At 29.3% G+C, this 23,089-nt stretch overlaps 1 protein-coding gene across 12 annotated transcripts in view; it reads left to right on the top strand.

Moving 5' to 3' along the window:
* LOC145293255 (vinculin-like) overlaps nt 1–23,089 on the top strand; it is a 317,004-nt gene that overhangs the window by 221,457 nt on the left and 72,458 nt on the right. For all 12 annotated transcript variants that reach the window (XM_080139845.1, XM_080139844.1, XM_080139843.1 and 9 more), the window contains exons 12-17: nt 1,334–1,403; nt 3,393–3,544; nt 7,189–7,366; nt 8,310–8,507; nt 10,569–10,660; nt 12,268–12,382. In XM_080139845.1, the coding sequence (XP_079995971.1) occupies nt 1,334–1,403; nt 3,393–3,544; nt 7,189–7,366; nt 8,310–8,507; nt 10,569–10,660; nt 12,268–12,382 (805 nt within the window). The remainder of the gene's footprint in view (nt 1–1,333; nt 1,404–3,392; nt 3,545–7,188; nt 7,367–8,309; nt 8,508–10,568; nt 10,661–12,267; nt 12,383–23,089) is intronic.

Raw genomic sequence — 23,089 nt, 5'->3', positions numbered from 1 at the left:
TCTGCTACAAACCAATCAGAAATCAGAATTGCTTTCATAAATATTAAACCTTTTCTGGAGCAATTTCACATGTTCTTTTCCTGGGTTTCGACACGGTAAGAATATTTTGTTCTGTAGAACTGTCTACTACAAACAAGTCACCTCCCAGGACTTGTGTGTAACAGCGAACCATCTGAAACTGTTCTGAAACTCAAAATGAAATATATGCATGAAGTAGTAATATATATATATATATTATATAAATCTCACCTGTCTGTTTAAATGTATGTATGTATGTATGTATGCATGCCTAAAACTTTCAACAGGCAATGGATTTTCACCACATCGGTATCGTTTTGAAGATCGACTCTTCGGACAACAAATATCGAAAAATTGGCTAAAAACATTAATTCCTTCAATCTCAACTGGGTACTTTTCTATAAGGAGGGGTCGCTTTTTTTCGCCAATATTTTCGAAAGTCATCCCCTCTTTTCAATTGACTAGCCTTACTTTAAACCTTCGCCACATCCAGTTTGGCAAAGACGTCACTTTTTTTTTTCCTTTTTTTTTTTTCTTTTTTTTTTTTATATGTTCTTTTTTTCTTTCACGGTACGGGTTTGAATCTGCCTACCTACTACCACTTTTTTTTTCTGCTCAGCACACACCTCCAAACACCCGGGCATCCAGGCTAGTATATAATAAACTATAAAAATTTATAATTTATTATGTGTGCATATACATGAAGTAGTAATAAATTATATATGATTGGAATGACTTGATGTAATATTAGGCTTTATTCAAATTGTGATGTTTTAGTAAAATTTATACTTTCTTGCGATATGTAAAGCCTAGAAAAAGGTAATAATGGAGATAAAAAAAAATTGAAAAATGAATATGGTTACAAGTAAAATGACACAAGAGAAAGATTAAAGAAATATATGCCCAGTGAAAGGAATGAACGTATATAAAATGATGTGAGAGTAATTTTTTTTAGTTGTGTATATGCATACATATATATGTAGAATGAATAGGAGATAAACGAAATTAATTCAAGATCATTTACATATGTTCCAAGAATTCAAACAATAACAACTTAGATTTGTGTACAATCATTTCAGAGATATCTACTTTGTTTATATACAATCTTGTTATCAGCACAGGAGGAGGTGACACCAAGTTAGCATTTGAATAAGAGCATCATAACCAATTGAGTTTTATATCGAATCAATGAATAAATCATTTTTAAACCTTTTTCTTTTTTTTAAGTCAGTAAATTCTAGAAATTTCTGTTCAAGTGCATTTCGAAATGTTGCCATGAAGAATTTTTGATGATATTTCTTGTTTTCTCCTCAAGGTTGCTGAAGATTTCATTGATATGACCACTCCATTGAAACAGTTAAGTGATGCAGCCATGTCTCCATTAGGTAAGTACATCTTCAAAGATGAGGCATTTAAAAAAACATGACCAAACGGTGCGTTAATGTCCTTCTCACACATTTTTTTTTTTTTTTTTTTTTTAGAACCCTGCTGTAAAATCAGTCTAAATTTAAAAAAAAAAAAAAAATTTAAGCACTCTGCTTTGATTCGCTCCTTTTTGTAGAATATTTTTCATAACCATACAATATAATTTGGGTGTGTAATTCATCTAATGGATATCTTCAGACGATGAAACCGGCTGTCAATTTCAAATACTATGCAATCTATTGTGGCCATTCAGTGGAGAGTTCCAACGAACCCGTGTTTATAATATTTAGCCTTTAATGTTTATTCTGCTGATTCTGCTACATTAAAAAATATGTTGGAATATTTATGCCAGTTTCATAATTTATTGCAGTTGAATTTCTTTAAAAATATCTCCTTTTTATGAATAAGTATCACACAAAAAAAAATGAACTAGTATACAAGTCATTTAGTTCAATGAATTACATGGTAACGAAGCGTCAGTCATATTAGAAAAGTTATCTCCCTTTCATTGTTTGACGCCTGGTTTCAATTTTGCAAATCTATTACAAATTCAACAAATTAATAACAAATCGAAAATAAAATTTCTCGACGTCAACAAAAATTTAGGTTTAAAAAAGATCAATTTCTAAGCAAACACTAGTTTTAATTAATTAAATTGCATAAAATAAATATAATTTTTTGGTTAATTCTATGTAAGATTATATATATATATATATTTATTTTTGGGTGTAGAGCATTTTAAGCAGAAAATGCTAGTTCAAAAAAAAAAAAGTAAAAATAAGCGTTTCATTTGGTTAAAAAGGAATTGTTTTTATTCTTTTTTTCTTGTCTAAAACTTTGTTTACAGATAAAATTTATGAATGAATTGTGTCTGTCAACTGAGTTTTTGGTAGACACAAACAAGTGTTTTCATTGTTATATTTTAGATTGGGTACTTTTATTTCATGAGTATACGGAAACTTTGGGTTGATTTGAACAAATATCACAGAAGGATTATTTTTTACTTGCATGGAGACCTGATGTTGCCCAGGAATGAATAAGGATCGACAAATGTTTCACCCGCCCATATTTTATTGTCATCGAAATCAGTAAAATCGCCTCTTTTTCTTTCTATCCTCCTCACAGTTACTGTGTCTACATTGTAGTCTATATTGCACTGTAAATAACCTACTATTGATTTTATAAAATTATTTTTATATAATGGCTTAAATTAAACTTTAAAATGCAAATATCAAGCATTACGGTTTAGTTGTGCTCTAAACAGAAACATTTATTTTCAATGCATTGCTGTCTTATCAAATAAAGTTAATCTATTAGAACAGTCTGGCATATTGTGCATGCCAAGCCTTTCTAATAAATTAACTTTGTCAGGTCTTTCAGCTTGTGCGGCAATAAAACTTTTCAAATGCACTTGTGATGTTAGGGTGTATAAGGTATTAACTTTGATCAAAATTGTCTGTTCCTTCTTTCATCAATTTTTTTTTTTCCATTATAGATTATCGATACTTATCAAATACATTCCAATAAAAAACCTCTTTAAAAAAACACATCCAGGCGCATAAAGTACATTTGAGTGAAATTTAAAAAAAAAAAATCAGCTCTACCATAAGGAATGAACACGCACACAAACACACACACACACAAACACAAACACACACACACACACACACACTGTTTCTTTTAGTAGAGATTATGCTTAAAAAAAGTTACAGAAAATAAAGATATAAAAAAATTCTCACACTTCCACATTCAGTCATGGTAATATAAAATTTATTCACTTTTTATAAAATAAACAGTTTATTTACATTTTGATTCCTCTTCCATTTTAAATCAAAATGTTGCATAAAGTTTTGTTTTATTATAACTTGATATTTTTTTTCTTTTTTTTTTATGAAATCATAAAAATGTATTTGTGAAAAATTTGATCTTCATGTTTTTTTCTTGTGCAGGTGTTCCTGGCCGAGAACAAAACTTTGATGAGAAAGCTCGTAATTTTTTGACCCAATCATCCAAACTTGCTGATACAGCCAACATGGTGGCCACTGCTGGTGGATGTCGTAACAAAAAAACTGTTGAAGCCATTTTTGCAACTTCGGCTCAGGTAAATTAATGTAGTCTTTGTTTGAATGTATTTCAGTTTAAAACAAATAAATGAAAATCATCCATTTTGCTTTAAAATCTTATCCATAAAAATTGCTTTCTTGCTAAAACAAACAAAAAAAAATGTATATTCGTTAGATATATCTATTCAATCTGTGCACTTAACAATAAAAATGCAATTTCAGACATAAGCATAACTGACCAAAGCAAATGGTATTTCAAACTTGAGTATATAAAAACTTTACAGGTTTGTATTACAATCCACAGAGGTACAAAAAAGTTGTCAAAAAAACAATATATAACAGGTAAATGTTATCAAAGGCACGATACGTTACTTTTCTAACTAACTGGATAAGTTTTTAGTGTTTTTATTTAATATAAAAATTTTATTAGATTCGAAAAATAAGTAATATTAAGCACTACGAAAGAATAAGGAAAAATGGCTACGATGCCTTTCAAGTCTCGACAATGACTTCAAAGTAAGAAATAAAACAATGCTGGAAGAAACCCACCTAATAAATGTTACCCTGACATTTATTGGGTGAGTTTCTACTATCATTTTGTTTAATTTATTATTTTAAAGTGATTATAGAGACTTCAAAAATGTAAGAGACATCTGAACTATTTACATAATACTCAACATTATGTTAATAAATTATCCAAGATTTTCTCATTGGTCATGTGGATAAAATAAAGAAGTTATATTAAGAAGAGAACTGAGAGATAGCAAAGGATTTATTTGGTTATGCTAGATCAGGTGTTAGGAGGCTTGTTCTAGAGATTTTAATAAGATTGAGACTGGGTCCTTCAGACTTTCCTAGTCATTTACAAGGGAGTATATAACAAATAGATATTCTAGGCTAAATTTTATGTGGAGGTTGTGAAAGGACCCACGGAAAATTAAGTAACTTAAAAGTTAATAACAATAACAGAATTAAGAATAGTTTACTCCACTAGATTAAATAGTCAGTTAAGAAAGTCGGTTGCAACAGATAATTAATTATGCCATTAACCAAGTTATTTATGATGGCTTCGTAACCGCTGCCCTTCTAATAAAAACCTATCGCCTAAATATTTTCCTCTGTATAGATGTCTTCTCCGTGACGAGGTTCATCAACTCCGGAATCTATCTTTTGAAGTTTTTACATTTCTAAAAGGTTATTATGAAAAAGTACTGGAAAAATGCACAGCTTTTCTTTTTTTTTTCTTTTTTTTCCTGATTTCTTGTTTTTTTCCTTTGTTTTTCTTTTTTCCTTTGTTTTTTTCTCACTTTTCTATTTTTTTTACAAAATTATTATTTTCATTTTGCAAGTTAAATTATTGCAGTATTTTTGAGTCATTAAATTATTGTAAAAATCCAGAACAGTTAACAGTTGAAAACAAAAAAAAAAACAAGAATTAAGTTATAGCAAATGCAATAGAATTAAATTCTCAACCAAAATGTGCATTTTTAATGCGGGGAAACTAAGGTTTTTATTTCAGAATTTTATTTCAGTGCAAACTGTCTTATCGACACATGGAAAACAAAATTACTAAGATTATCGTTTAACTATAGGAGAATGGTATTAAAGATAGTAAAAAAACAAAAACATAAATTACCTTATAGCTAACTGTAAGTCATTGATTACCTTCCCACCCACCCACACACACACTAAAAAAAAAAACTTGTAAAACCAGGTTTGCCTAAGTTAGTGCATATTGCTTTTTTTTTATTTGTCTATGAAACAAATTTCATTGAAATAAAATCCTGAAAAGTTGTTTTTTAGTTTTCACACATAAAAAGTATACATACAGGTTTTGTAAAAAAAAGTATACATACAGGTTTTGTAAAAAAAAGTATACATACAGGTTTTGTAAAAAAAAAAAAAAAAAAGTATACATACAGGTTTTGTAAAAAAAAAAAAAAAAAAGTATACATACAGGTTTTGTAAAAAAAAAAAAAAAAAAAGTATACATACAGGTTTTGTAAAAAAAAAGTATACATATATACAGGTCATATTTATTTCAATGAATAATTAACAGTAAAAATTAAGTTAAATAGTGGTAAGAAACACACACATACAAGAAGTGCTCATAAAGGAGATATATATTTAATAGTTACAACTTAAATCCAACACTAAGCAATGGATACAGAATCCTATCAAAATATGCAGTAATTCCATATTATGAAATAGCATGACTTGTAATCTAAGGGAGATAACTACTGAAGACCATAAACTTGACAAGCATTAAAAATATGACCATTAAATTTAGGAATTGCAAGTTTCCTATTAACGTGATCAGTTATTGGAAGATAACCAAACTCTTAAATTAATCTAAATTACTGAAAGCAAGTTTGTTGTATAAATTTTAATAATTTTCATAGTCTCTATTGCTATTATTGTTTGTTTAAACATTTTCTTATCAACAAATATTTACCATATACATCTGCTAAGTTTTTTTTATGAAAATCACTGTAAATGCTTATCTGGAGATAATCAGATAATCTTTTACTGGATATCTATCTATATATATTTGTGAAAATGTACACTTTTGCAAATGTTTGGAGAATATTTGCGAATCTCTCTCTCTCTCTCTATATATATATATATATATATATATATATATATTTCTGTAGAAATATATTTTCTTATAATATATATCAATCCTTATTTAAGAAGCTCAATGTAATTATAGAGAATAAATGACAAAAAGTTATATTCCAAAATTCATGATGTTGACCATCTTATTTTTTATTTAAAAAAAATTTTTTTTACACAGTGGTCACCACTTATCAAGGCCCGGAAGCCACTCAGGGATAAGTGTTATTGCAAGGACATTACGTTAGTGTGGAGATTTGATGAAGTGTTTACTTAAGGGGGTGGTTCATTAGGAATTTGTTAACGTTGGACTTGAACACATCCAATATTTTTTTTTTTTTTTACACATTTATTCCTTTAATTCAGTGTATATATATATATATATTTGTGAAAATGTACACTTTTGCAAATGTTTGAGAATATTTGGAGTTAATAAGAATCTTTTACTGGCTCTATATATATCTATATATAATTTGTGAAAATATGCACTTTTGCGAATGTTTCATTCTTTATGGATACCAATCCTTTTTAAATGAGAAGCTCTATGCTCATTAAGATATAAAAACAGAGCATATATTGGGTTATGGATGAATCTCTTAATTCTCTGGAGTCGCAGGGTGTTGCCTTATTTCATGAAGCATGTTTTGGGCAAAAATAACCTGGTGGCACCCATTTCAAAGCACATACACATCTGGTCTTACCAAACAGTCATCCATTTTAGTACTGACCTGTCTCAATGTAGCTGAACTTCGGTGATCTAATGGGAGTTGGCATGTCAATATGATTGTAGAAATAATTACTTATATAAATATTAAAAATTATTTATAAAAAGTAATTTTTTTTAAGAAATAAGAAAAGTTTATTTTGGTGAGAAAATAGGACATTGTTGGTGAGTTTAATTATTTTTATTTATTTGATTATTTTAAAATCAAATGAAAGACAAAATTAAACAAACTCTTTCACCATTAAATATCAAAATGTTGTATTCAAGAATAAAAAATTTGATAGAATGAGAAAAAAATTTTAAATATGGAAATATATATATAACGAAAATCTATTTTTTTAGGCCAATGACTTGTCTCCTCAAGTTGTGAATGCAGCTAGAATTGTCTTGATCAACCCTGAAAACCAAGCGGCCGTAGACCACTTTGACCTGCTCAAAAAGCAGTGGACTGAAAATCTGGAGAGGCTGCGAACACTTGTGGATGAAGCAACAGACACGGAAGCATTCATTCGGGCCACAGGTCAGTCCTTTCTTTTGTAAATTCTTTTAATAGTTTCTTTGCCACTGGAACAAGCAAAACCTATTTTATATTTACAAAAAATATTTCTGTACGCAAAAAATTAAAAAAAAAACAAAAAAAAAACGATGCATACAGACAACAAGCAATATAAGGAAGTTGTGAAACTGCATAACTCTATGTAAAGATGAGCCAGGGTTTTATCTTAGCTTCTCTTCTCCATATTGTATAAAGTATTCTTGAAGTTAGGTTATAGAAATGTTGAACTCAAAAACTATTGATCTGATCATGTTGAAACTTTTTGTAGTAATGTTATCAAAGAGCATCAGATCCATGTATCAAATTTTGAAAAATCGATAATTGAAATTTTGAAAATTTCAACTGTAACTTGTAATCGAATTTTGTCATGGTTTTAAAAGATGAGACTTCATTGGCTACAACCTGGGCCAAGTAGAAAGTCTCTATGATGAACTAAATCAGTCATTGCCGAAAATGTGACTTTCACTTATTCTGTGACCTTAACTCTAACCTATATATCTTAATATTAAATTGATTCTAAATTAAATAATGGCAAGTAAATGATTGCTCAAGCGATGTGAACGTTAGGCCGTTTATAAATATTGTTACAAACTCAACCAGAAACATAATGTCCTTGGTAGAAAGTCATAAAATGATCTGAACTCTAACCTAGATACCTTAATATTAAATTGATTCTCAATTAATGACATTGACCAAGTAAGGTAATGATTGTTCAAGTAATATGGACAATTAGACATTAAGTAGGTCATAAAATAGTTTTACCATAAACAATTTTTAATATACAAAAATGTAATTGGTTTCATTTTCTACTCAAAAATAAATTTAATATACCAAGGATTAATTTAATCAATATTCTGAATATTATAAAAAATCTTTTGTTTTAATTTTTTTTTTTTTTTCTTCACAGAGGATGGAATCAAAAGGGATACTGAAAAAGTTGAAGAAGGCATCCGAGCTGTCAGTCCTCAAATGGTGGTCGCCAATGCATCTAACATTGCCCGTCGTGCCAACCGTGTCCTTCAAGTTGCCCATCAGGAAGCAGAGAACAGTGAAGATCCAGCATTTGTAGAAAAAGTCAATTATTCTTCAGATCTGCTGAAGTCTTGTAAGAAGACATTTTTGATTTTGTTTTTCATATATTACTTTTGTTTATTTCATTTTTTTTTATTTTTCATTCTTTTTTTTCTGTTTGTATGTTTACTTTTTCCTCATTAATTTTTTTATTTAACCCACTCCATTTTTATTATGATTCTTAAGAAGTCGCACATGCTTATGCAAAAATCCAATAATTAACAATGGTAATATTATAAATAATTCACTATCCAAGTCCAGGCAGGAAAACCCAAAGTATGAATGTGCAAATTTTTAGGTATAAGAGATAGGCATAACATGTTATAAAGTTCGACAAATAGCTCTCTCCCACTGTGGAAATAAAAAGGCCATCGTGCAAGAAGCAGTGCACACTAACCCCCTAAAAAATGCCAGAGTAACTTTGTCGGCATTTTCCAATAGAGGTGCCCAAGCAATTGACAATTAAGAAACCCTGTTCTTAAAATGAAAAGAAAATTTTAAGAGTAAACCTTCGGGTTAGGGTTACATAGAATGATACCTAACTCTGACAGAATAGAAATAAGACAGTAGAATACGTAAAATAAAGTATGAGTCTAGTTTGATGATAATTGGATCATAGTCCTTAAAATTGATTATTGATTACAATCATTTTTATAGTCATGAGTGGCTCAAACAGTTAAATTTTATTCCATCTCTCCTAAACACTAGCCTTATCTAATAATAATCACAGCAAGCAATTGTATATGAAAATCAGATTTTTATAATTAACAATGTCCCAAATAACGTTTTTCCATCTCTAAGTGCCAACCCAATCTAATAATATTAAGTCATGAGTTAAAATTTGGAGTATAGGCATAGAATATCAAATATAGAATTAAATAAACGTCACTAAGAATGGTATCTATAAAGAGATATATATATATAAGAAAATGGCAAGTGTTCAGTAACAAAATGGAAAATAGTCGAAAAAAGGCTATAACAGTACAGTGAAAATGAAATATGGAAACAATGTATGCAAGACAGAAAGAAAAAAGTTAAACATTGGAAGAAATGAGAACTTGACAAGTTTTATTTGGATCAACAAACATCTTCAGAAATGTAAAGGTGTTCGTTCATTTGAATAAACCAGATTAATCTCTCCTTTTAATTTTGGTCCTGGATATGACCTTAAACTATATCCAGTGGTGAGGCCCCAGCTTGCGGGCTTTGGGGAGTGTGGAGCCACCCTTTAATTACCATTGCTCCCAGGTCCACTCTGACCCAGAGTGGTAATACCTGTTAGGGTTCCAACTATGGGTTGAATAGAAACCGACTTGAAAACAACAAATATATTCTATTAAAAAGATTTTCTTCAAAATCTTTGGATTCGGCATTAAATAACCCGAAAAGGGTTGATATGCCATAAAACAACCAACCAACCTTTTAATTTTTATTTCTTTGTGCGTTTGTTTTTTTATTTTTACATCTCATTATCACAACTAGTTTAGGCTAATGTTTAGGAGAGTTAGTCAAATGTACACATTTTTCGATTATTAAGGACTTCTGTAAGGCAAAAAAAATAAACCGGTTTACTTGCAAATAAATGCTTGTAGGTAAAAACAATGAGAAAGGCATGGCTGGGGGAAAAAAAAAAATGGCTTTATATAAGGGGAATAACTCCGGCTAGTTCTTAATGAAGTTTTCGTTTTAAAAGTTCAATACAAAATTCTGATTTTGTTTAAAATAAGAGAAAAAAGATTTGATGTATTTACCATGAAATTCCATGATATGAACAATCCTTGTTTATTTTTAATATTTTTTGTAAAAGTTGAATAATGCTTGTTTCCCTAAATCTAAAGGGGCAATTGATTGACTTAATGGATACTTTCATGAATGATAGAATAGATGATGCGTAGTTAAAAACCTATTTGATCTGCTGTGTTCAATTTCTTTTATAGCAACAAAAAGATACACTCAATGTCTCTTAGAACAGTCTGCATCCATAGAGCCTCATTTCTACCAAATTTTCATTACTGAACATTGAAAATAAAACTCTTTTTTTGTTTCCCTTTTTTTATACTTGTACTATTTTCCCTTCTTCTCTTCCTTGTTGTAGCAATCACTCCGATGGTGCAACAAGCCAAATGTGTTTCAATGAATCCGAAAGATCCTGCTGCTGCTAATAATTGGCGTAAAGAAAACAATGGTGTAAGTTTTCTTCTTTTTTTTTTTTTTTTTTAATCTAAATTTACAACAATCTTGTCTTTCCAGTTATATAGTCTTATTTTATTCTTACTAATAAGTCACTACATTACTACTTATCAAGGCCTGAATGCCACTCAAGGATAAAGTTTAAATAGATTGTCAGTCGGACGATGAATGACACCATGAGAGGATTGGAAACTATAGGTAGGATTGGCAGAAGATTACTCAAGAGGATGATTTGACAAGAGTTTGTTTACATTAGATTTGAAGATGATCATGCTGTAGTTGGTTAGGAAACAAACTCGTATCTTGTTCCACAGATGGGATGTTCTAGGAGAGAAATTGGTTCATGGAAGTTTGGTTTGGTTTTTGGTACAGAGAGGTAAAGGAAAGTTCTTTGCTGTGGTTGTAGCTAGTTGAGTTCTTACAAATGTTTTACTTGGGGTAAAGGCAAGTTATTGAAGCTCAGACGAGCACCTGCTATGAATATAATGATGCAGTAGAGAAAGTCTAGTAACATTTCTGTTGGAAAAGAGAAGAAAGTATCTTCACTAGCTTGCAAAGCTGATTTTGAATTCGAGAAAGAGTACTCCAAGCAGCACCTCCACAAATGATGTCAGTACTCCATCTTGGAATATATCTGGTTCTTATACAGGTATAGGACTGCATCAGGAGTGAAGTACATTCTGGAATGGTAGAATGATCCAAATGTTTTTCCAGCAACCTTAGCAACAGATTTAATGCATTTAATGTTTGGGTTGAAAGTCGGTTCTAGAAGCTTATCAGAAGAGAAAGCTTCCTTGAGACGAGCCATTTATTTCAATTGGGAAGAAATGAGGATCCAAGCTTTGGTGGTAAAAAGAGAGAAGTTTGATTTTAGAAGTGGTAAAAATAAGCCTTTTTTTTTTTTTTTTTTTTTTTTTTTTTTTATTATATCCATTTGCTCCAAGTCGGAAGATAGTCAGAAAGGTCTTGATCATCAATAGGTTTTGTCTGTCATGAATGATCTCAGGATATGATTTGAAAGATCATTTGCGAAGATCAGGATGTGAGTTCGGCCCAGAATAGATCCTTGAGGTATGCTGAGATTGATGTTTTGTGCTTCAGATTTTTGCCCATCATCAACTACTTTTATAGACTATCACATCATACCATGATTTGAACTAAAGTTTTTACAAGCACATTTTACCAGACAAAAGAAGCGTATGGGTACATGTTTATATTTTCTTTCCTTATTTCAGTTTCAGTCAAAAAGTCTGTAGATAATTTCAACCGAGCAAATATACATATTACTTCTTGCAAACCTTTCTTTCTTCTACCAATCCTATATTGTCACTAATCATGATTATTGATTTTGTCACTCCACCAAGTAAGGTCAATGCATTCAGCGACTTTGGTTTATTTTATGAAGTTTATTCAACCTTTTCATCATTATAGGCTGCCAGATCTTATGCATACATAAAATCAAATGTTAACTCTCAAATTTTCTCTCTTCAAAGATAGTCAAAAACAATTTTATAAACAAACGCACAATTAGTAAAAATGTCTTTAAAATATTGACTAAATTTCCAAAGTAAAATAATTTTGCTTTTGTTTTTCCCCCTTTTCAGCTGATTGCTGCCGTGGGTCAAGTAAGACAAGCCATGACCGTTTCACCCAAAACCAATGATCTCTATGGCCAACCATTTCCACAACCACCAGACCTTTCTCAACTTCACATTTCAGGTAGGCTGCTTGTGTTACATTTTATGCCTTTTATTATGATGTATTTTCTTCATTAAACCGTATATGTGTATGTGATCTTGTTGTTTGAATTGGCTCCCTTGAAAATATTTTCTAATTAGAATAGAAAAATATTTTTTTAATTTAAGCCATTTATCAATTACTTTCACACACACGCGTATATATATATAGTTATCATTTAAACCAGAAGATCTATTTAATTCATACTCATAATGTTTTATTCATATTTTTATGAAGTATGTCTTACAGGTGTTTTCTTGAATAGCAGAAGCCCACCAGACAACTCATCAGAGACAAACGTATGTTTCTTGGAAAACAGTTGGAAAGGTTTTTGTTTTGTTTTTTTTTCTTGAAATGAAACAGGATTTGGTGAAGAAAAAAATGTTGATGAAAGGAAATGTAAATATTTAAAGTTTGCAAAAGCATAAGAATAAAGAACCGCTTATTACTTATAATGCCACACATATATATATATATATATATTTCAAATATACCTTTTCAATTTTTTAATTAAAATATAACAGAAAGTTCATTTAAATAGCTTGGGAGTGCGATAATAGAACTATAAATCCTTTTTATATTTTACCACTTCACTGGGAAAACGTTCATTTTAAAAAAAAAAAAAAAAAAAAAAAGGGGGGGGAGTTTATTTACTATATAAGCATACAATTATTTCAGCCTGTACCAATATTTTTTTTAAATATTTATATAGTCACTCTATATGTTTTTATTTTAGTAAGGGCAGCTCATCAGCACTAAGAATATACAAAACCCAAACATATATATATATATATATACACGCTTTATTTTTTATTACCGTAAAAAATAAAAAAATAAAACGCATATTTGCTCTACAACAGTATTGAGCACTTTCTTCAGTTTTTATTAATTACCATTTCCACTATATATATATATATATATATATATATATATAGCAAAATAATAAAATAAAAATAAATAATATTTAAGTTATTAAAATCAGATTTAGAAATATTTATGCAAACACCGTAACTATTGTATTCCAATATTATAATAATTTAACATTTGTTTTACATATGTGTTGGGTAAAATGGTTAATCCTGGTTATAGTGTTGAAATTGATTTTTCTTCAATCAAACATTCATCCGATGTGTAACCTTTCAAGTGGTAGGTGGTGGATGAACGTCATGCATGCCAAGGAAACAAAAGGTTGGATCACTGCTTCATGTTATGAAATACACTTTTATTTCCCCATTAGCATATAAAACATGTTGCATGTCAACCATGTCCTAACTATCTAATTTGATGTAGTCTGTTTTGAGGTTAACATCTGCACTGAAAATGTGCAAATGTTTGTAATTATTTGTGCCGATTTAAAGCTCTCAAGTTATTGTTGAATACAATTACAAAGGAGGCAACACAAATTTTTTAAGGTTGACAGACGGGTTACTTTTATAGCCCACAAACTATGATTAATTACATTGTACTTGCTTGTTCAGTAGTACAATAAAAGTTTGCCAAAACTTGAAAATTAAGATATTCACCTGTATGTAGCTTATAGGTTTGAAAAGAATCATACCATAGATTTTTTTTCCTGCATGTTTTTCATGCATGTAATTATTTTCAGTTTTATTTCCCAAGGATTGAGCACTTGGCTAAAACCAATAAAGAAAAACTAATTTTTTTTTTCTTCCCAATTTAAAAAAATTGTAACATCAAACATATTACTCTGCAGATAGTGTCTGCTTATTTAGATGTGTCGCCTGACATTCTACAAAAATCACACCAGTCTTTATTAGTTGAAGCAAATTGCCAGAGTAAACTCAGTTAATCTAATAAATCAAATGTTTGAGAAATTTGGTGGTATATTTGTGATTCAATTTTCATCCATTTTTAACAATCTTAATCCACATATTTTAATTTATTAATGAATTTTTTTTTTGTTTTGTTTTTTTATAATGTTTATAATCAAAATTAAATGTTTGGTTATTTTTCAGAAAATGTTCTATTTTGAAGTTATGAATCTTTTTCTTCAGATGTTTTTCTTTTCAAATTTTTGTATTAAAAATATTTTAAATGTTTCTAGTTACCATTTTAGTATTTATTTGTAGTAATACTTTCTTTTATCAATACAATAATTGTACTGATGAAATGTTACTGATTTTTGTTATAGTTCATTTCAGCATGTCATGGTTTGTTATCGAAAATCAATTCTTTTGATAATGTAGTAAGTGAACTACACAGAAACGTTTGTTTCATTTCCAAAGGAAATCAATTTTTAATTGAGTTTTTTTTTTTTTTTGTATTCATTTGTTTATTTACATTCAATTTACTCAAATTATTGCAGTTTATTATGTATTGCATTACCTTTTTAGTCATAATATTGCAACATTTGACATAAAAAAAAAACAATTTTTTTTATTCATGTCTCTTGCATATCATTAGTCATTTTTGTTTATTATATAATTTTATTTTAATTATTTAGAGTATTTTTTTTTTTTTTATTAGCATTTGATTTTTATTTGCGCATGGTTTCATAAATTTATCTACCCAGTACCTCATTTATTCTGTATCAGCTAAGTACCTCAGTGTTTTTTGGAGCTGCCCAGTATCCCATTTACTCAATATTTTTGTAGTCATAAAAGAAATGTACATTTGCTTGGGTTGGAATAGGTCTTCAGAAGATTTTATTGTAAAGATGGCGGAAGAATGTTTCTAAAAGAATATCTCTTTTCTCGGACAGAAACTGTAGTTTAAAGAAGTTTTTCTTTTGCATATGTTGTTGGAAATATATTTGAAAATGGTTTAGTCTTTAGAGATTTAAAATACGTTTATTCTCTAGTTTATATATCAGATATTTGATAGTTCAGAATCTAATGGCATTGCATATAATGGATTTTTAAGCTGACTTGAATTCCAGATTGGATATATGTTGAGTGCAGCATATTACTCATAAATTTATGGGGTCCTGGATATATCCGATGGTGAGGCCCCAGCTTGCAGGCTTTGAGGAGTGTGAAGTCACCCTTTAATTCCCATTGCTCCCAGGTCCACTCTGACCCGGTGTGGTAATACCTGTTAAGGTCTCAACTATGGGTTAAATAGAAACCGACTTGAAAACAACAAATATATTCTATTAAAAAATTGTTCTTCAAAATCACTGGATTCAGCATTAAATAACCTAAAAAGGGTTGATATGCCATAAAACGGAAACAACCAACCATAAATTTATGGGTGACTTCACAATTAGATGGAAGTTGGTTCCTTGTAGTGAATGTGTTAAATCTTTGAAGACAAGATGGAAACTGATTTCTATAGTTATACAATTCCATTTTGAGAAAATGATCAGTGAATGTGATTTAGCATGTAAGATGTTTATGCTCACACATGAACTTGAAATTTTTATTAATTTCACTATTTTTTCTGTTAGATCTGGTTTCTGCAGGAAAATGTGATAGCTTCCTTAGATTTTTTTTTTATTATTATACTTTCATTCTTACCCTTTTAAGCCTTTAGGAGAATGACAACATAATGTATATTTTTTGTTTCAGTATTATCTTCAATAATGCTCAATAGATGAATAGTTTAATAGAAGTTTTAAGTTAAGCAAAAAGTAATAAAATTTTAGTTTGTATAGTTTTTTTTGTTTTTTTTAATAAAGATTAATAGTGAATATAAATAAAATAGTAATATGTAAGTCACATATATACGAGAAATGCACACATATACAGAAACAAAAATCGGTCACATAATGTTATCAATATAAAGATATGAAAAAATAAATGCTTATGTTCAAATTAAAATGAGTTATCTCCCTTACGTCATTCATAAGTATCACATGATATTTTTCAACATCAAAAATTAAGTTTTCAGATATTGCCTGTTTTTGCATGGCAGTTTTTATCTGAATTGTAAAATGTTATTTGTTGTCAATAAACAAAAGAATGCATTGGTATAATTATTCTATAATAACAAAATTTGCTGCTGATAGAAAAAATAGCTAACATTTGTAATTCACACTTGCTGCAGAAAAGGAAGTTGGCTTCTCTGCAAGAAATATTCAGTTATAATTAACTGTTTTATAACTTAAGACTACTTTCACTATTTTTTATCAATTTCGCCAATTCTTTTGGTAAAGGAGTTTTTTATTAAATGTTGACAGAAATTAATACTTTAGATGCTGGATTCTCTTTTCATATTGTAGTTTGAAAGATCAGTTATATCAATGATAAGTTATATTAAGGATGATAACTTATTGATGGACACTTCTGATGTAGATAATTATTGTTGCTCATTCGATATACTTTCAGAATAAGCAAATCAGTTTGGTCTAATTTGCATAATTCATAGTAGCCATCTTGGTTACTGAGTTCAACTACTTTTTTGTCTACATATAAGGAAGTTTCAACATGAAAGTTGAAACAAAAGTTAGCATATGGAATTAATGGATTAGTATGTAAATAAACTTGTTGAAATACTGACACACATTTTTAAAGCTAATCATTATTTTATTCATGAATCTGACCTTAATCTATGGTAGAAAAGGACTCTTCCTTTTTATACAAAATGAAAAAAGTCGAAGATTTGGTGAAAAAGCAGCTGATGCAGTGTGAAGAGAAACTGAGGTGTTCCTACTCACCCAATCAAATACCTACCTGTCCTCCTCGCACCATTTTCTCACCTTGCCTTTCCTTTCATATCTCACATATTAACTGAATGTACTGATTTTGTAACAGTAAGAAATCGATTCTACAAATAAAACAATATTAAAGAGTTATTTGATAAAAACAATCCCCATACCATACTCTCATATCTTTAAAAAAATTGGCCTTTATAAAAACAGTTTAAAGAATCCTTTATACAACGGTCCTGGATATGACCTAAAACTATATCTGATGGTGAGGGCCCCAGCTTGCGGGCCTTGGGGAGTGTGGAGCCACCCTTTAATTGCCAGGTCCACTCTGACCTGGAGTGGTAGTACCTGTTAGGTTCCCAACTATGGGTTAAATAGAATCAGACTTAAAAACAAATATACCCCATTAAAAATCGTTCCTCAAAATAACTAGATTCGGCATTAAATAACCTGAAAAAGGTTGATATGCCATCAAACAAAAACAATAACCAACCAACCTTTCATATCTATTCTTTACCTTTTCTCTGCATCTTTTTATCCTCCACTACATCTTCAATTTTCTTTTGTACAAAAAGGCCTATTTTTTTTTTTTTTTCAATTGGTGATTAGCTTTAAAAATGTGTCTAGTATTTTTTTTGCTAGTTTTTTACATGCTTTTCTGCAAACTTCATATGCTAACCCTTTCATATATATGTTAGCAGAAGTACCCATCGTTGACTGGGTTCAAAAAGAGCCTTTAAAAAAAAATTGACTCTGATGTGTGAACGGTTATGAAAAGGGTGTGCATGTAAAGAAATAACTTCAAAATTTGATGTATCGAAACCAAAGCTATCATGGAAAAAAATAATTTTAATTTTATTTTTGAATGAATAATTAAAAATTCAGTGTCTGCTCTTTCCTCATCATCAATCAGCGGAGACAAATCCTTTTCGGCTGAAGTAATTCTTGCTTCTCACAATCATCATTTATGCTTTATAAAATCGACTCTATGTTTTACTGTGGCATACTCTATCTACCTCATTATTTAATCCTTCCATTTATTTAATAATATTAAATGAATCGCCATCTAAAATATAAATTGTTTTATTTTTATTTTTTAAATATAGTTCAAGTAAAATTTGTTTGGAAGTATTTTTGAAACCAATTTAGGTGACTGAAATTGGATTTGACGAATATTTTAATAATTTACAATGAAAAATTTAAATGCGTAAACGCCTAAGTAACTTTGATATTAAAAAAAAAATCAGTTACTTAAAGAGGACAAGAATAGTGACAGAAAATAATATCAAATAGTTTAATCCTTCCATTTTTATCATAAAATATTTAAATATTGATCAAATCCTATTTCGGTTATCTAAATTTGTTTTGACATTACTCACAAACAACTTATTTTTCTTAAACTATATTTTATTTAATAAAAAATATTAAAAACATTCTATCAAATCTAGATAGACCCCATAATTTTATTATACCACACCTGTTCAAACTTAAACACGCTTATCACACAATATTCTTATGTAGATCTATATTAAAAAACTTTGTTAAACTTTGACATATTTTCATTCTATGGAAGTCAGGCGCGAACGCAGACCCCATAATTTTATACCATATTTCTTCAAACTGAAACATAATTATCAAAGTATACTTACGTGAATAGATATCAAGTCTTAAAGTTTATGGCATATTTCTATTCTATGGAGGCCAGGTGCGAACGCAGACCTCACAATGTTATACCTTCTCTGCCCAAACTGAAACATACTTATCAAAGTATTATGTGCATCTATATAAAAAACCCTTGTGAAAGTTTTTTCTTTAGAGGACCAGGTGCGTACACAGACCCCACAATTTTAATAAAGCACCACTGTTCAAAATTAAACATAGCCATTTTTGATTCTCGATACCTCTTCTATCATTGTATGGAGTCAGTTTTTTATAATAGTCAACGATATAGGAGCCTATTTGTGTACACACACACAGCTTTATTATATATATAAGTACACCTAATTGTAACCTTTTTGTAAAAAACAAAAACATACAAGTAATCAATAATTAATATACTTTAAAAGTATAACTTGAACACAATCTCTTCAAAATAGTCTCCATTGTAAGGTTTAAAAAAATTTTTCTTGTTTTTGCAGAACTAGATTTCAAAATAATTTTCCCTTGATGAATAAAACAATGGCAAACCTGAAACCCTAACCTGAAATTTCATAATAAATTTCAATATTTTCAGGCTCTAAATCTTTATTTTCACTATTTGTCCTTTCATAATTTTGCAGTTACTTGTTTCCAATAGATTTACTTTTGTTTTCAAAGCAACATTAAAAAATAATTTTGTCTTCAATGACTTAAAAATGATAGGAAGTTAGAAAGAACAGGGTACTAAAGAAAAAAAACAAAAAAAATCTTTCTGGGGGAAAAAACAACAAAGGAGGAATCCGATACAATCTGCAATATTCAGAAACGTTTACTGAATGCTGTGAAATGGCACCATAAAAATTGTACTCTGTAAAATATTTTTTATAGTGTTATATATATATGTCTAGCCGCATAGATGAGCTGTGAAACAGCAAAACAGTACTGTATGTGGATGACTATATATATATATGGAAATGGATTAAAATGCTGGAAATACCAGCAGCAGTACAAATTTCAAATATTGATTCTCTGCTGGTGTCTGCAAAAATTTGTTTGTATACAAATTCTGTTTTCCTTCACAAAGTATGTATGCACGCATGATAGTAACAATCACTCAAATACCATATTGATCACTTTAGCAATCCTTTCAAGTGTTTATGTACTAACTTTATCGCTTGGAATTTTTATATATATATATATATATATATATATATATAGTACTCAAAAAATTAATTTAAAATAAACATTTTATTGATAACTTTGCACAAGACAAAATCTTTCTCCTTCACATAAACATTAATATTTTGGCAATTTTCATGCAAATATATTTTGTCTTTGAAATGTGAACGTAAAGAAAGGAAAAGCAATCAATTTGCAATTAATAAATTGATCGCAACTTGATGAAAAGCAATTCCGTTCCTCTGAAGAAATGACTATTTGAATACATGCTAAATATTTGTCCAAGAAATAAAACAATATAGTGAAACATAATTGTTATATTAGAATCAAAATAACCATTGAATTAAAAATTAAAAAAATAAGAGAATAGTTAATTAATAAAATCTTTTTTCAAAACCAATATGCAAATTAGTTAATCTTGTGACTGATCTTGCTTATGTATAAACAGTATTTAAAAAAAGATGGTGCATCTATTGTATAAAATAGGACGTTTTTATTTTATCGGTATTGCTAGAAAATAGGTCCAACTTACACATTTATTAGAAGATATTATGTATTTGATATACCGTTTTTGTACATTTTTATGCCATTATTATGTTAAGTTTTTAATGTTTTAATTTCAAGAGTTTATTACATGACTGTTAGCTGAAGTACCTATTTGAGAAATAATGGACTTACCCAGGTGCTATAAACATACTTGCATTTAACACCTTGTTAGATTGCGATTTGTGGCAGTTATGACCCTCAGAATAATGTGTATGATTTTGTAACACACTTTTGTTAACTATATCATTGTGTTTGTTTGGATTATTACCAGTCTGCAAGGCCACAACAGATTGCAATAACGAAAGTTGTTTACTTACTAGCAGAAATATCCAGGATTGGTTCATAATACTGAATCACTTTTGGACTTTTAAATAAGGGAAAGAGATCAGACTCCAAAATACTGCCAAGCAATCTTAAACATGAAAACTGAAAATAGCTTGCACAACTGAAGTTCTGGGTGTAGAAAAGTTTTATTTTTGTGGAATTGATCCCAGTTTGAGGGGCTTTAAATGATCAAATCTTATTTTTTGAAGGAAGTGTTTTAAGTTAGCTTTTGGATTTCTTCTATAAACAATGGGGGGGGGGTACAATTTTAGGATAATTTGTATAATCAAATCATTGTAACTTCATTTCAAGCCAATAATTAAAGAAAATGAAAATTGAAGTGTTTTTCAGATAATTTTGTAACTTGATTTTTTTTTTTTTTTTTTTACATTATTCTGGATGTAGGATAGTTCCAGAATTGGGTAGTCGAGCAGGATGTGGTTAGTTTGTTTTTCACATTTGCTCTTTCTTGTACTGGCAGTTCCCCATTTTGCCAATGTTGATATGGAAACACAAAGAAAATATCCATACATCTATGCAGTCTATGCATTAGTTTGATTTGAGTAGAAATAAAGATGTTAGAAATGTAACTAACAGAACTCTGTGGAAATTCCATGGTGTTTTCTACATCAATCTGTATAATTTACTATTCATTGAAATAATGTCAGGACCATTTCTTCTTCCATAAAATAATTATCATTGTTAGCTAAATGTGGTTTGAATAAATAAAACAGAATATATCCCTTTTTTAAAATTTTATCGGAATCCTTTGAGATGAGTAATTTGTATGTTTGTTTATTTATTTGCCGAATGTTATCCTCATCTTCATAGTTGTTGTTTTGCAAAGATAGTGGTTTCAATCCTACTCAAAAGCCAGCTAGAGGATTAGTTGGCCAAAACGTGGTGAGACGACGGCAACTATAGAAGGCAGTAATTACTGAGAATACAGTTAAGACTCAGCATTCCTATCCCGTCATGGTTGATCATCTGACGAAGGTCAGAGAAATAGTTGGCCGAAACGTTGTGAAACAACTATGAAAACGTGTATAAAAGTCCGTAAATAAATAAAGAATATATCCCATTGTGTATTTAAATTTGTAACAATTTAATTATTTTTAAAACAATATTCTGCGTGTTCTTACTATAAAAGTAATTGTCAGATAAATATTTTTCGAATCAATAAAATGTTACTGTTTAAAATGTATTTAATTTAAAGTATACCAATTTTAATCAATGATATGACAGAATTCGATTTTGGAACTATTCATTTTAAAATGGGTAAAGTCAGAATTTTTTTACTTTAGTCACATAATATTAATCCCCAATCACTATATTTACTGATTGGACAATCTTTTTTGCTTTTTTTGTTTTGTAAATGTGCGATAAGGTGATAATGTACATGTGGACACAAAATGCCTTAGCTTGTTATAGATAACACTGAACCTTTATTATTTATGATTAATTTGATCTGTTAAAGAATTCCATCTTGAAAATCTTGTGCGTATTCATATTTTCTGTTTGTGCCCAAATTGCAGAACCTTTTCACGCACAAAAGCACACAGCTTTGAGCAAACATTGATTATAGCAGACAATTATGCCACTGGTTTTTGTTCACAAACACAGTTCTTTAAGCTTCAGTAGTTTTATGGCAAAGTTCCAATTGTAAGTTTTTAGACTTTAGAGTTTCCTTTTAAATTTTCAGACTTTATTTTTCCCTTGTTGTAATTCTTCACTCTTGACTGCAGCATTCTACTTTCTCGATTGTATGTTAAGTTGTTGGCAGACTCATAACCAAATACATTTGCCAAAATGTACCTTTTTTTTTTTTTTATATCAATTTTGTCACCATTTTTTTCTAGATGTCCTTTCTAGGTGAAATATTCTGGCAGTTATATTGGAGAGGAAAACATTTTTGCTTACTTAATAGATAAAATTAAGTCAGTTGGATATTAGAAGTTAGTCCTAAATAGCAAATGTCTGACATATCGATACTTGACTCAAGCTAGCCTATATTTTTCATTTTTCCTTCTATTATGTTATCAGTAAAAATATTTGATTTCACTTTTTTTTTTTTTTTAAAGATTTATTCAGAAAAAGAAAACTTCGAGTGGCAACTTTACTCTTCACTTGCTGAATATTTTTAAACAGTAAAGGGAAGCAATCATGTCATGACTTCTGCAAAATAAATGCTTACAAATAGGTTGTATTTTTAAGTATTAGAGGAAAGTTTCCATATTTCTATCAATTTTTTTTTTTTATCCTTATCTGTAAATGTCAAGTATTAACAACTTTTTAAGCATTTCTATTTCACAATATATTTTGCTTACTAAATTAAAGTTACCAAAATTACTTTCCATTTTTTTGTAAACAAGTAATTTTTTTTTTTTACT

Source organism: Euprymna scolopes, chromosome 14 (genome assembly GCF_053919585.1).
Source record: "Euprymna scolopes isolate OS-2025 chromosome 14, ASM5391958v1, whole genome shotgun sequence".
Taxonomy (NCBI): Eukaryota; Metazoa; Mollusca; class Cephalopoda; order Sepiida; family Sepiolidae; genus Euprymna; species Euprymna scolopes.
Note: the sequence above shows the minus strand (reverse complement) of the source record. Positions and strands in the feature narration are given on the sequence as shown.